Genomic DNA, 11,699 nt, shown 5'->3' with positions numbered 1-11,699 from the left:
ATGCCGTTCGGTAACACCCACAACAAGCACAAGCTGAACTTCAAGGCTGAGGAGGAATACCCAGACCTCAGCAAGCACAACAACCACATGGCCAAGGCGCTGACCCTCGAGATTTACAAGAAGCTGCGGGACAAGGAGACGCCATCTGGCTTCACTCTGGATGATGTCATCCAGACAGGTGTGGACAACCCAGGTAAGCCTCCTGGGGGAGCGTCCCAGGGACTGTGAGGCCAGTGTGTGTGTGGGTGGCCTGAAGGCTGCCTGCCAGGCCTCAGTCCCACCTCCCTGAGCCTCAGTTTTCCCATCTGTAAAGTGGGGACCATACTCATGGGGCTGCTGTGAGAAACAGATGAGTTGAATGTGTGAGGGCCTGGGACAGGGTCTGGCAGGTGGCAAACCACTTGCTAAATATGTGCAAGTATCACGTGAGACTCCCCTGAGGGAAGCTATTGCATTTTCCAGGCCTCAGTTTCCTCACCTGAAAAATGGGCACCCAGGTTGGGAAAACATAGGCATGTGGAGTGGCTCCTGGCACCGAGTGGGCGCTCTGACTCTGACAGGGGGTTCCTTCTCCAGGAACACCCCACCAGGGCGGGTGGAACTGGGCAAGAGACCAGCTTCCGGCCTCAGCCTCCAACTCATGACTGAGGGAAAAGGCCCTTTCTCTTCAAGCCTCTGTTTCCCTACTTGAGAAATAAGAAGGTGTTTTGTTTTGTTTTGTTTTGTTTGTTTTGTTTTTTGGCCACAAGGCATGCAGGATCTTAGTTCTCCAACCAGGGATTGAACCCTGGCCCTCTGCATTGGGAGTGTTGAGTCTTAACCACTGGACCATCAGGGAAGCCCAAGAGGGTCTTTCAAGCCTCTTCTTATCGGTGGGGGTTGAGAGTGTCTAAGGCTCTGAACTTTTTTAGGGGACGATCCCTTGATGTGGGGATTCACACGTGGTAATATTTTTAGTAACTCGCCCCCCAGACTCTCCTTTCTCCTTTGCCCTGCACTCAACATTCCTCTCACTGCCCACCCCCAGATACCGCCTCGATCTCCCCCAGTCTTCTCTCCCCATTCCTACCCACCCTCAGCCTCCTCAGTTCTGACCCACGGTGCTCCGTGAAATCCCTTGCATGTACGCACGCATGCACACACACACACCCATGTGTGCACACACAGTCTACACTGGACCCAGGAGCCCAGGTCTTCCCCGTGGGTGACAAGCACCTCTGACCTCCCTTTGACCCCCCAGGTCACCCCTTCATCATGACCGTGGGCTGTGTGGCTGGTGATGAGGAGTCCTATACGGTTTTCAAGGACCTCTTTGACCCCATCATCCAGGACCGGCACGGGGGCTTCAAACCCACCGACAAGCACAAGACTGACCTCAACCATGAGAACCTCAAGGTCGGCTGCCCCAGGGGAAGGGCGGGGCGGGGTGGGGGGAGGAGACACCCAGAGAGACAGGGAGACAGACATGGAGAGAAACACAGAGGGGGATGGGAGGAAAGACGGACAGGCAGACACAGAAGATGGCCAAGGTTGGGGGAGAGAGAGAGAGGAAAGCAGGTGGAAAACATACAGGGAGTCAAGGGAGAAACAGACACAGAGATGGAGAGGGAGATAAAGATGGGGGGAGAGAGAGAAAAGAGAGACAGAGCCAGGGAGGGAGGGGGAGAGAGGCCAGCGGGGAGGAAGAACCAAAGGAACCAGCTGAGAGCCCAAGAGAGCTGGGAGGGCCTGTGGGGGAGATTTGATTTTGGTGGGCAGGGGGCAGGGCACACAGGATGGTCCACCAAGCCCTGACTCCCCGCCGTTCCCTAGGGTGGAGACGATCTGGACCCCCACTACGTGCTCAGCAGCCGTGTCCGCACGGGCCGCAGCATCAAGGGCTACGCACTGCCTCCTCACTGCTCCCGCGGCGAGCGCCGGGCCGTGGAGAAACTCTCCGTGGAAGGTGAGAGCCCCCACCCCAGGTCTGGACCCCCTTGTGCCCCCATTTGCCAAAACACTGCAAGAACTTGATAATCACAGGTGCTTGGTGAGTGACAGCTGGCAGTATTACCCCTGGGGGAGGTCTAAGGGATGCTGTCAAGATTTGACACCCAACTGCGCCAGGGGTCCTGACCTTCATCCATCTATTCATCCATCCTTCTATCCACCAAGCAAACATTTATGGTTGTTCTGGCCCGGTGTGGGGAGCTGGGGTTCCCATGGTGAATAAGATGGACCAAGGTCACTGCTCTCGCAGAGCTGTCAGCCTGGTGGGGAGATAAGAGGAAACACTGAAACCAACAAAAGAATACATTCTCCCCAAATGCCCTGAAGCCAAGAAACAAGGGTTTTGGCACAGAATGACTGTGGGTAGCTATGTTGGAAAGGAGTTGAGACATGATTGACAAGAAGGAGCCAACCTTGGGAAGAAATCTAGGCAGGTGAACAGCAAGTGCAAAGGTCCTGGGGTGGGATGGTATGTTGGAGGAATAGCAAGGAGACCATGTTGCTGGAGCTGAGTGGGTGATGGGGAGAGGGGAGGAAGTGAGGTCAAAGGGGTGTTGGGGTGGCCAGGTTGTCCAGAGCTTTGTGGGCTGCTGGAAGGACTCTGGCTTTGACCCTGTGGGAAGAGGACACTGTGGGAGAGTGGTGAGTAGAGAAGGGACAGGCTCAGACTTACATGGATCCCCCTGGTGGGGAACAGTCGGTGGGCAGAGGTAGGAGAGGCTGAGAAGGGCAACTGCAGGGGTCCAGGCAGGGCTGGGGAGTGAGGGGAGCAGTGGGATGGGGAGAAAGAATGGGTGTGTTTGGAGGCAGAAGAATTAGGGCTGGCAGGCAGTGTCATTCTGCTAAATATTTAACAATTGGCTCTAAAAAAAAAAAAAGCAGCAGCAGCCTTGATTTGCTGCCAGCCACTGCCAATTTCTCTGGTGTAAATTCTCCTACAGAGGCCAAATTTATTTTTAACAATATAATATAGTATGTAGTATATGATATAGAACATATTATATAGGATATTATACAAATATGTATAACATATTTAAAAATAGGTGTATTATAGAAATACATTATACACATATTTGTCATGTCTTATGAAGATATGAATATATACAAATGCATATATGTATTATATATGTATTATATACATAATATACATGTGTGGGTGTATGCTCAACTCCTCAGTCATGCCTGACTCTGCAAACCCATGGTGTAGCCTGCCAGGCTTCTCTGTCCATGAGATTTTACCAGCAAGAATACTGGAGTGGGTTGCCATTTCCTTCTCCAACACTTAATACATACTTTGTATTATGAATACCTATGAATATATACAAATACTATATATACTATAATATAATATTGTTTACTGATGGCTCCCAGATTCCTGAGACTGACTCTGTCCCTGCCAGCCAGCAGAAGTGAGCACCAGCACACTACTGCCTGCAGATAGCCTGACTGGATGTGAGAACTGGTGGCAGGCAAGGGAGAATCCATGCTTTTGGTCTTGAGCACACAGTGTGGGTGTTCCCCGGCCTGGGCAGACGGCGGAGGAGCATGTTTTTTTTGGGAGGGTTAGACACCTTTAGAACCTCTGCAAGGTCAAGGCCTAGGCCCCCGAGGGACAGCAGTGTGGGGTCCCCAGGGCCTGTGCACCCCCCTTGTAGGGCAGGCTGTTGACCCCTCCTTCCTGTGGCCCCTCACCAGCCCTCAACAGCCTGACGGGCGAGTTCAAGGGGAAATACTACCCTCTGAAGAGCATGACGGAGCAGGAGCAGCAGCAGCTCATCGACGACCACTTCCTGTTCGACAAGCCCGTGTCCCCACTGCTGCTGGCTTCGGGAATGGCCCGAGACTGGCCCGATGCCCGCGGCATCTGGTGAGGCCCCTTGCCCAATGCCCCCCTTCTGCCCCGCCTCCTCTAGTTGTCCCACAACCCTCCACCAGAGTCAAGACCACAACAGCAATTCTCCAGGATCATCTTGCCCTCCGCTCCTGCCTTCCCTGTGGTCTGCATGTCACATTTTAAAAAGCTTGAAATTCAGATTTGAACCAGACTCCTTAGGTTCAAATCCCAGGGCTGCCATTTACTAGCTGTGTGATCTTGGGCACGTAATTTAATGTTTCTTTGCCCCAAATCTCCATCTATAAAATGGGATCGTGATAATTCATAGCTCTTGGGGTTCTTATGAGGATTAATGAACTAATTTACGCAAAGTGTTGAGAAAAGTGTCTGGTATATAGTAAGTATCCATACTGGCCATTGGCATGATATTTATTGCTAATTATTGTTGTTAGCTGGGCTTTCTAGTAATTTTTTAATCCCTGATTCTGATGAAAGTGAAAGTTCCTCATTCGTGTCCACTCTTTGTGACCCTATGGACTGGAATTCTCCAGGCCAGACTACTAGAGTGGGTAGCTTTTCCCTTCTCCAGGGGATCTTCCCAACCCAGGGACAGAACCCCAGGTCTCCCACATTGTAGGCGGATTCTTTACCAGCTGAGCCACAAGGGAAGCCCAGGAATACTGGAGTGGGTAGCCTATCCCTTCTCCAGAGGATCCTCCCAACCCAGGAATCTAATCGGGGTCTCTTGCATTGCAGGCGTATTCTTTACCAACTGACCTATCAGGGAAAATGCCCCCGCCTCCATTCTGATAGTCAAAGGTTTTAAAAGGTTTTGAGAACCTCGGTTTCAAACAATTTGGAGAGTATAGGTTGTAAGAATTCAAGTGTTTTCTAAAGTTTTCCAGTCTAAGACTCCTTCTGCGATGTCACAATGTCATGGAAGGTTTATCAACTCTGATTTTCGGTTTCCGTTTTTCAGCGATTCTGATATTCTAAGATTCTATAATATTGTGCAAAGAATTAAGACCCTGAAAGCCACTGATCCCACGATTCAAGATTTCACGGGTCCTGGGACATTTAAAGGTGTAAGCTCCTGAGACTGAGATGCTCAGGCCTCGTGCCCTTTAGGCCCGCTGCCCCCTAGCGGTGGACGTGTGTTTGCAAGAGGGAGGGGGACCGGGTTCCTGCGGAGCTGGTTCCCTGACCTTTTGCTGCGCCCGATGCTAGGCACAATGACAACAAGAGCTTCCTGGTGTGGGTGAACGAGGAGGACCACCTCCGAGTCATCTCCATGGAGAAGGGGGGCAACATGAAGGAGGTTTTCCGCCGCTTCTGCGTGGGGCTGCAGAAGGTGGGTGCCTGCCCTCGTGTGAGTCCAAGTGACCGCCCCCCAGCCGCTTTCCCGGGCCCCGCCCCTCGGAACCCGGCTCCTCCCCGCACCGAAGCCACTCCCCTCAGCGGTGCTCCTCCCTCGCTTTCCAAAGCCCCGCCCTTTGGAAAACCGGCCCCACCCCTATCCTCAAGCCCCGCGGACAAGAACCGGCCTTCAAGGCGTCCTCAAGCCCAGTCCCGTCAGAATCCAGCCATCACTTGTGCGGTGGGGCCCCTGCCCCAAGAATCTCGTGCCTCCAAGTTTTCCAGACCCGCCCTCTCGGAGTCCTACCACCACTGACATTCTCACCCCCTGTCCCTCGGAGCCCTGCCCGGGTTGTGGGTGCATTTGGGGGCACCCACAGCGCTGATCCCGGGTCCTCTCCGCCTACCTCAGATTGAGGAGATATTCAAGAAAGCCGGCCACCCGTTCATGTGGAACGAGCACCTGGGCTACGTGCTCACCTGCCCATCTAACCTGGGCACCGGGCTGCGTGGAGGCGTGCATGTCAAGTTGGCGCACTTGAGCAAGCATCCCAAGTTCGAGGAGATCCTCACTCGCCTGCGCCTGCAGAAGCGAGGCACAGGTACGGCCCAAGTTCCCTCCTGCGGCTTCCAGCGCTGGCCCTTAGCGGTGGCTGAAGGGGAGCGGGGGCATCCCCACGGGTTCTGGGGGTCGGCAAGGGCTGCTCCTCTGTGAGTTTCAGTTCTTCCTCTGAAAATAGGCTTCAGCACGCCTTATCTCAGAGAAGTCCATATACCATCATGGTTATATGGTTAATATACACTGTGTATGTCCCTGGGCACCTAGGGGCCTCACTTTCCCATCTGTAAAGGGGAGGATGGTCAGGATTCGACCCCAGGCAGCCCGGCTCCTGAGCTCAACTCCGTTACCCACAGTGTTGGATGGTTGAGGGGTGAGATACCTAAAGCCAGCCCGAGAATAGACAGACGCTCAGGAAACTGCATGAATTTAACACAGTAGGCATTCACCCAGGACGTCCGCCTGCGCGGTTGGCACGGCGGCCCGCGTTCCAGGCCCCGCTCCAGCATTTCTGCCGGCTCCTTAGCCCCTGCCTCCTACTCCCGCAGGTGGTGTGGACACGGCTGCCGTGGGCTCAGTGTTCGACGTGTCCAACGCCGACCGGCTGGGCTCGTCCGAGGTAGAACAGGTGCAGCTGGTGGTGGATGGTGTGAAGCTCATGGTGGAGATGGAGAAGAAGCTGGAGAAGGGCCAGTCCATCGACGACATGATCCCCGCCCAGAAGTAGGCGCACAGACAGCCCGCCGCCGACTGCTGGAGCCCCATCCTAAGGGAGGACCCAGCCCACCGGAGGCCCGCCCCTTCCTCCTGGATCCCAGCCTATAAACGTTTGGTCCACCTGGGGCTCTATCTATCCTTCTAGTTCCAGTTCCAACCAGAGTTCCAACCAATGGGCTCCAGTCTCTGGGTTCTGGCCAATGAAAAACCTCCCTTACGGTCTCCTCTTTTTTTTTCTCAAAGCCCCGCCCACCAGCAGGAGCTCTGGCTAACGGAGCTCACCTGGAGCTGTTGCTTTTTCTCCACTCAAAGCAACAAATAAAAGCAATGGTGGCCTTAGCGTTGGGTTTGATTGTTATTAGTACTGAAGGAGAAGGAGAAAAAACTTCGGCAGTTGGCTACTGTGTGACCTCAAAGCGGCTTGTCGTCTCTAGGCATGCCCTAGGGCTACACGTTTTATCCCACCTCTAAAGTGAAAGCGTTAGTCGCTCAGTCGTGTCTGACTCTTTGCGACCCCATGAACTGGAGCCCTCCTGGCTCCTCTGTCCGTGGAATTCTCCAGGCAAGAGTACTGGAGTGGATGGCCGTTCCCTTCTCATCTTTTCCCATCTTTAAAATGAGGCAAGTCCAGGGTACAGCATCTAATGAAAACATTACAAGGCTCTATGGGGAATCTGCGGTCCCGAGAGCTCTCAGTCACCTCTGTTCCCGATCACTCATGCTCAGATCTCAAACACAGGACCCATTCTAGGGAGAAACGGACGTCAAACAAAATATCTGAATTTGCCCTCCGGGCCTCTGGCTTGAGACTTTGCATGCATCTCATCACTTTCTACTTCATGATGCTTTTTCCTGACCCTCTTTCTGTGCAATCTGACTTCAGATCTGAAGGTATAGATATATACATTCATATATATATAGCTCTCTATAGCTGCTACTAGTCCTTTCAATTTCCCTTGCTTTGCTCAAGAACCTGCCATGGTTTCCCACATCTCCTAGAATGCTCTATTATGTGTGATTCTTCAAGGTTAAACATGAACACCATCTGCCGAAGGCTCTTCTTCCCAGTTCTTTTCTCATGATTCCTCTATACACTTTTCCATTCCTTACACTGTGGAATTCCCACCCTAATATCTGCCCAAGCTGTTTCTTCCTCCAGGCTGGAGCTTGGGTCACAGCATCCCTGTGAAGTTTTTGAGGACAGGCCTTTTGGAGAGCTTGGTTCCATGAACGAGCAGGAAGTGGTCATGGGGTTGGGAATGGGAGAAGCGGGTAATGGAAGGCAAGAAACATCTGAACACGTATTGGGTGTCAGCCACGTCAACCACTTCTACTTGACCCAGTAGGATGAAGCTTTCATTATCAAGCGGGTAGCAGGTGGGCTCCCAAAGAGACAAAGGTTTTAGAAGAAATGGTGAAGCAAAGTTAGGAAGACAGAGCCTGCCAGAGACCTGGAGGAGGCACTTTTTTTAACTCACACAGGTAAAGGGCCCTTAGAGATCAAGCAATCTCTCCATTTTCCAGAAGGGAAACAGGTCTAAGGATGTCCCCAAGAGTTCCCAGAGAGATTATGGAAACAGAAGAGACCCCAAAGGTCAGGGCATTCAAGGTCTGGCAGACTTTGGGATATCCTTTACAATACTGAACCCAACTGAAGATCCCATCACTAATCCGAGTTCCACCCGCACATAGAGCACAGACCACGGTCCGAGCCAGCCAAGTCCGCCATCCAGGCACCTGTCAGCTACCATGTCTGTCCCTCCCACCTTGCCTCCTAAGCCTGAAGTCCACCCCTTCCCTCCCCACCTCTGTCACCCTGCCCTTCTGACCCGATTCCCTCCCTCCCTTCACAGCACAAACCTGCCTGCCCCTGACTCTCTCTTACTCAACAACCTTGCTGTGGCTCCCCAGTACCCTCAGTACAAAGCCCAGGTAACTCTCCATGACCTTCAAGGCCACCCAGCCCTCCAGCCTCATCCCTCACAGTGCCTCCACACTCAGTCAAGCCACATGCCATTTGCTGAAGGACTTGTACTATTGCTTCTCTCTTAGAACTCATGCCCGCCCCCAACCCAGGCCCCCAGATTCTGCCATGCCTGGTTAGCTGCTCGTCATTCTCCCTGTCCCAGGGGAGCTGTGCCTCCTCCTCCAAGAAGTCCTCCCTGGAGAGGTCAGTTTCCCCTTCTGCACTCCCCCAACCCGCCTCACCGACTCCAGAATCATCACTGAGGACATGGCTGCCTCCTCCCCTGGACTGTGAACCCTATGTGAAGGCAGGGCTGGGGTTGTCTTGGCCACCACTGTGTCCCCAGCCCCGGGGTGGGAACCGAGGAAGAACTCAGGAATTGACGTTTTTATGACAGGGTTGGTTCCCTGCTGCACACCTTATCTTCTACCCTCTCAACTACAAGCACCTGTCTTTCAGCAGAGTCCTGTTACGGCCTAACTCATGATAGGATTTTGATTCTGCCTCAGACCCTGAATTTTTCAACACTGACCACTTAATTTTTAGCCCCCTTCAGTTCTCATTTGACTTTCCTGTCCCATGAAGAATACAACAGTTGACCCTACCATGACTTAAAACAGGCAAGTGAGGCAGTTTAACTAAGCTTCTTTCCTGCAAGCAACCCTCCGTGGCTCCCCAATGCCCTCGGATGAAAGCCCAGACTGCGCACTTTGGCCCACAAGGCTCTGGTGAAGTGCCCTGCCCTCCTGCACCGGACAGCCCTTTTCTGCTTACGTCTATCATGCTTCTACTTCCCTTATCGTGACACCTTGACTTTCCTTTGAGGAACCCCTCCAAATCCAACTCTAGGTACAGGCCACTCTAGAGTCACAGTGACTGGTTCAGGGTGATCACATGACTTATCTGGGCCAATGAGAGCCTGTCTTGGGACTTTTGCTTGCAGTTGGCAATGAGGAACTCTGCTATAGCTGCTAAGCTGGAAGGATAAAAGCTTGGAACTGCTGGTGTCACCGTTGACACCAGGCACCTATTGGATGAAACTACTAGAATGAAACTTACACTGAAAAAAGCAGAGATGAGCCAGCCTGTGGCCTGAATCCAGCTATACCTGAAGTCAGGCACCCCTGACCTATGAAATGAGCAAATACCTTTTTGCTTAAGTGTATATGGATTATTAGTCCTAATACCGCATTCCTCTTGCTAATTTTCCACCCAGCCCTCAACACAGCAGCCATACTGAAATTACCCACAGTTCTCTGAGCTATACCATGCATTCCCACTTCCTGGCTTGTGCCCAGGGCATGCCCCAAACCTGGTCAACTCCTACTCATCCTTTAGAGCCCAACTCCAGCACCAGTTCTTCTGGAGTGCTTTCCCCAAACCCTCTCACTTTCTCTTCTGGCCCAACCCCCTCCAAAAGCAATGGTTTCTCTAGAGTCTGTCAGAACCCATGTCCCCCACAGACAGGGGCTCCTTGCATCTCCGTGTCCACCACTGGGCCTGGATGGAGTAGGCACCGGTCAATGACTGTTTATTGAATAAATGTACTACTGGAGTAAGAAGTGGCTTAGAGTCCAGTATAACATGTGGGTGAATATGTAAGTGGATGAACAGGGGTCCGATAGAGGAACTGGGGCCTCGTGGATGAGGCCCAGTCACTTCCTACCCTCTTCCACAATCACCCTTGACCCCACACCCCCACTGCTCCCATTCTGCAGATGAGAAAACCGAGGCTCAGAAAGGAGAAACCACTGGCCCAAAGTCACACACCTCCTTTTCATCTCACTTGCAGGTGAGGGCAGGGAAGGAAAACCCCAGGGTCACCATGGGGGAGGGGGGGACTCTCCTAAGTTTATTGGGCATCAGGCTGCAGGTGAGGGGGCTGACAGGAGGAGTGGGGGGGGCGGGTGTAATAACTTAAAAACCAGAGGTGAGAGCGGCAGCTCCTCCAGAGATCTCTGCAGAAGGGAGGGTGTGGGGTATTTACAAGGATTTGTACAAAGTGCCCCGCGCCAGCCTGGGGCAGGAAGGGGGGATTCGAGCAGGAGGGGTGGGGGAGGGGAAGGAATCTGCCTCTCTGACCCCCCACTCCCGGCCCCCCCCCCACTCTCAATTCTTCAGTCTTTAGGCTCAGCAACTCTTCTTGTCTCTGCCCAAGGCCTAATTCTTGAGCTGTCAGGGAATGGAAGTTTCCTCAGTTTCCTTTTCTGCCCCACCCTGACCCCAAAGTCTCCTCCGGTGCTCCGTGGCAGGGTGAGGGGGGAGTGGGTGGGCTGGAGGCTCCAGGAAGGTGCCAGCTCCCCCCTGCGAAGCCCCTTCGCTCTTCTCTCCTGCTCAGCGGGCCCCGGAGAACACAGAGGGGACAACCTCTGCCCCCAAATCCATTTCAGGGAAACTGAGGTGATGACAAAGGTAGAATCCCCTCCTTGACCCCCTTTCTCTGTCGAAGTGAAAGGGGCGAGGAAGAGGAGGGGACTCGGGGCCGTGGCGGCTCAGAGCTCGAGGTCGTTGGAGATGCGGGTGACGAGGGTGCGGAAGGCCAGGGCAGTGCCCGCCACGCGGCGGAAGAGAACTCCCCGCAGGCCCGGCCGGGGCAGCTGGCAGACCTCCACTTCGAAGTGGGACAGGGGCTCGGGCCCGCCCGCACCCCCGTGCAGGCAGGCCAGCAGGAACGGCTGTGGCTGGCGGCAGCGGCAGCGGGCGGCCGCGGTGGCCTGGCGCAGAGCTGCCATCAGGGCCTCAGGCGGGCGTGAGCTGGTCAGTTTCACACTCCAGGGGAATCGGAGCAACCGGGGGGCGGTTTCCGTTTGATCCCAAGGTAGATGGCAACTGAGGTGGGAAGATATGACGGGTTAGAGATGGGAGAGAAGAGAAAGGTAACCCGCAGTTCCCACTTTGGGACAGGCTGTCCTAGACATCTTCTCAAAACCTCTTTTACTCCAGGGGACAGTCTTTCTGCTGTACAAATAGCTGTCCACCTGGAAACAGTATTTCCCAGCCTCCCCTGCAGCCAGGTGTGGTCTTCTCTCCAAATGCCTGGATGTGCGTGGAAGTGACCGTGTAACTCCGTATCACCTCTTTCAAAGGAAACTGTATGCCCTAGACTCTCCTGCCCCACCTCCTGCGAGGCTGCAGCACGAGCTAGCGTGGACTGTGAAAATGACAGGGCTCTAGGGGTGAGGATGTGGGAGCCCTGGGTACCCAAAGGATCTCACATAACGGAGTGGCCTTGCCAGCCTGGCCTGGACACACGGTTTGTGTGAGACAGACACGTATTC

The 11,699-nt window shown here is 53.7% G+C and overlaps 2 protein-coding genes across 3 annotated transcripts in view; one reads left to right on the top strand and one right to left on the bottom strand.

The window, feature by feature from the left end:
- Positions 1 to 6,465, top strand: CKM (creatine kinase, M-type). Its single transcript, XM_068992429.1, has 7 exons — positions 1 to 193; positions 1,241 to 1,395; positions 1,813 to 1,945; positions 3,685 to 3,856; positions 5,051 to 5,174; positions 5,592 to 5,781; positions 6,287 to 6,465. The coding sequence occupies exons 1-7, from the start codon at positions 1 to 3 to the stop codon at positions 6,463 to 6,465; spliced, it is 1,146 nt and encodes a 381-aa protein (XP_068848530.1).
- A 3,637-nt stretch (positions 6,466 to 10,102) lies between these two features.
- MARK4 (microtubule affinity regulating kinase 4) overlaps positions 10,103 to 11,699 on the bottom strand; it is a 29,716-nt gene continuing 28,119 nt past the window's right edge. The window contains exon 17 of one of the 2 annotated variants that reach the window (XM_068993336.1): positions 10,103 to 11,250. In XM_068993336.1, the coding sequence (XP_068849437.1) occupies positions 10,914 to 11,250 (337 nt within the window). In that variant the 3' untranslated portion in view covers positions 10,103 to 10,913. The remainder of the gene's footprint in view (positions 11,251 to 11,699) is intronic. The other variant, XM_068993337.1, reaches the window with a different exon arrangement.

Source organism: Capricornis sumatraensis, chromosome 20 (genome assembly GCF_032405125.1).
Source record: "Capricornis sumatraensis isolate serow.1 chromosome 20, serow.2, whole genome shotgun sequence".
Taxonomy (NCBI): domain Eukaryota; kingdom Metazoa; phylum Chordata; class Mammalia; order Artiodactyla; family Bovidae; genus Capricornis; species Capricornis sumatraensis.
Note: the sequence above shows the minus strand (reverse complement) of the source record. Positions and strands in the feature narration are given on the sequence as shown.

What these genes read in the sequence shown, in the direction of transcription:
- CKM (XM_068992429.1), top strand. Translation starts at nt 1, where the DNA reads ATGCCGTTCGGTAACACCCACAACAAGCACAAGCTGAACTTCAAGGCT. An exon ending in GACAGGTGTGGACAACCCAG is followed by an intron (nt 194 to 1,240) that starts GTAAGCCTCCTG and finishes TTGACCCCCCAG; the next exon opens with GTCACCCCTTCATCATGACC. An exon ending in TCAACCATGAGAACCTCAAG is followed by an intron (nt 1,396 to 1,812) that starts GTCGGCTGCCCC and finishes GCCGTTCCCTAG; the next exon opens with GGTGGAGACGATCTGGACCC.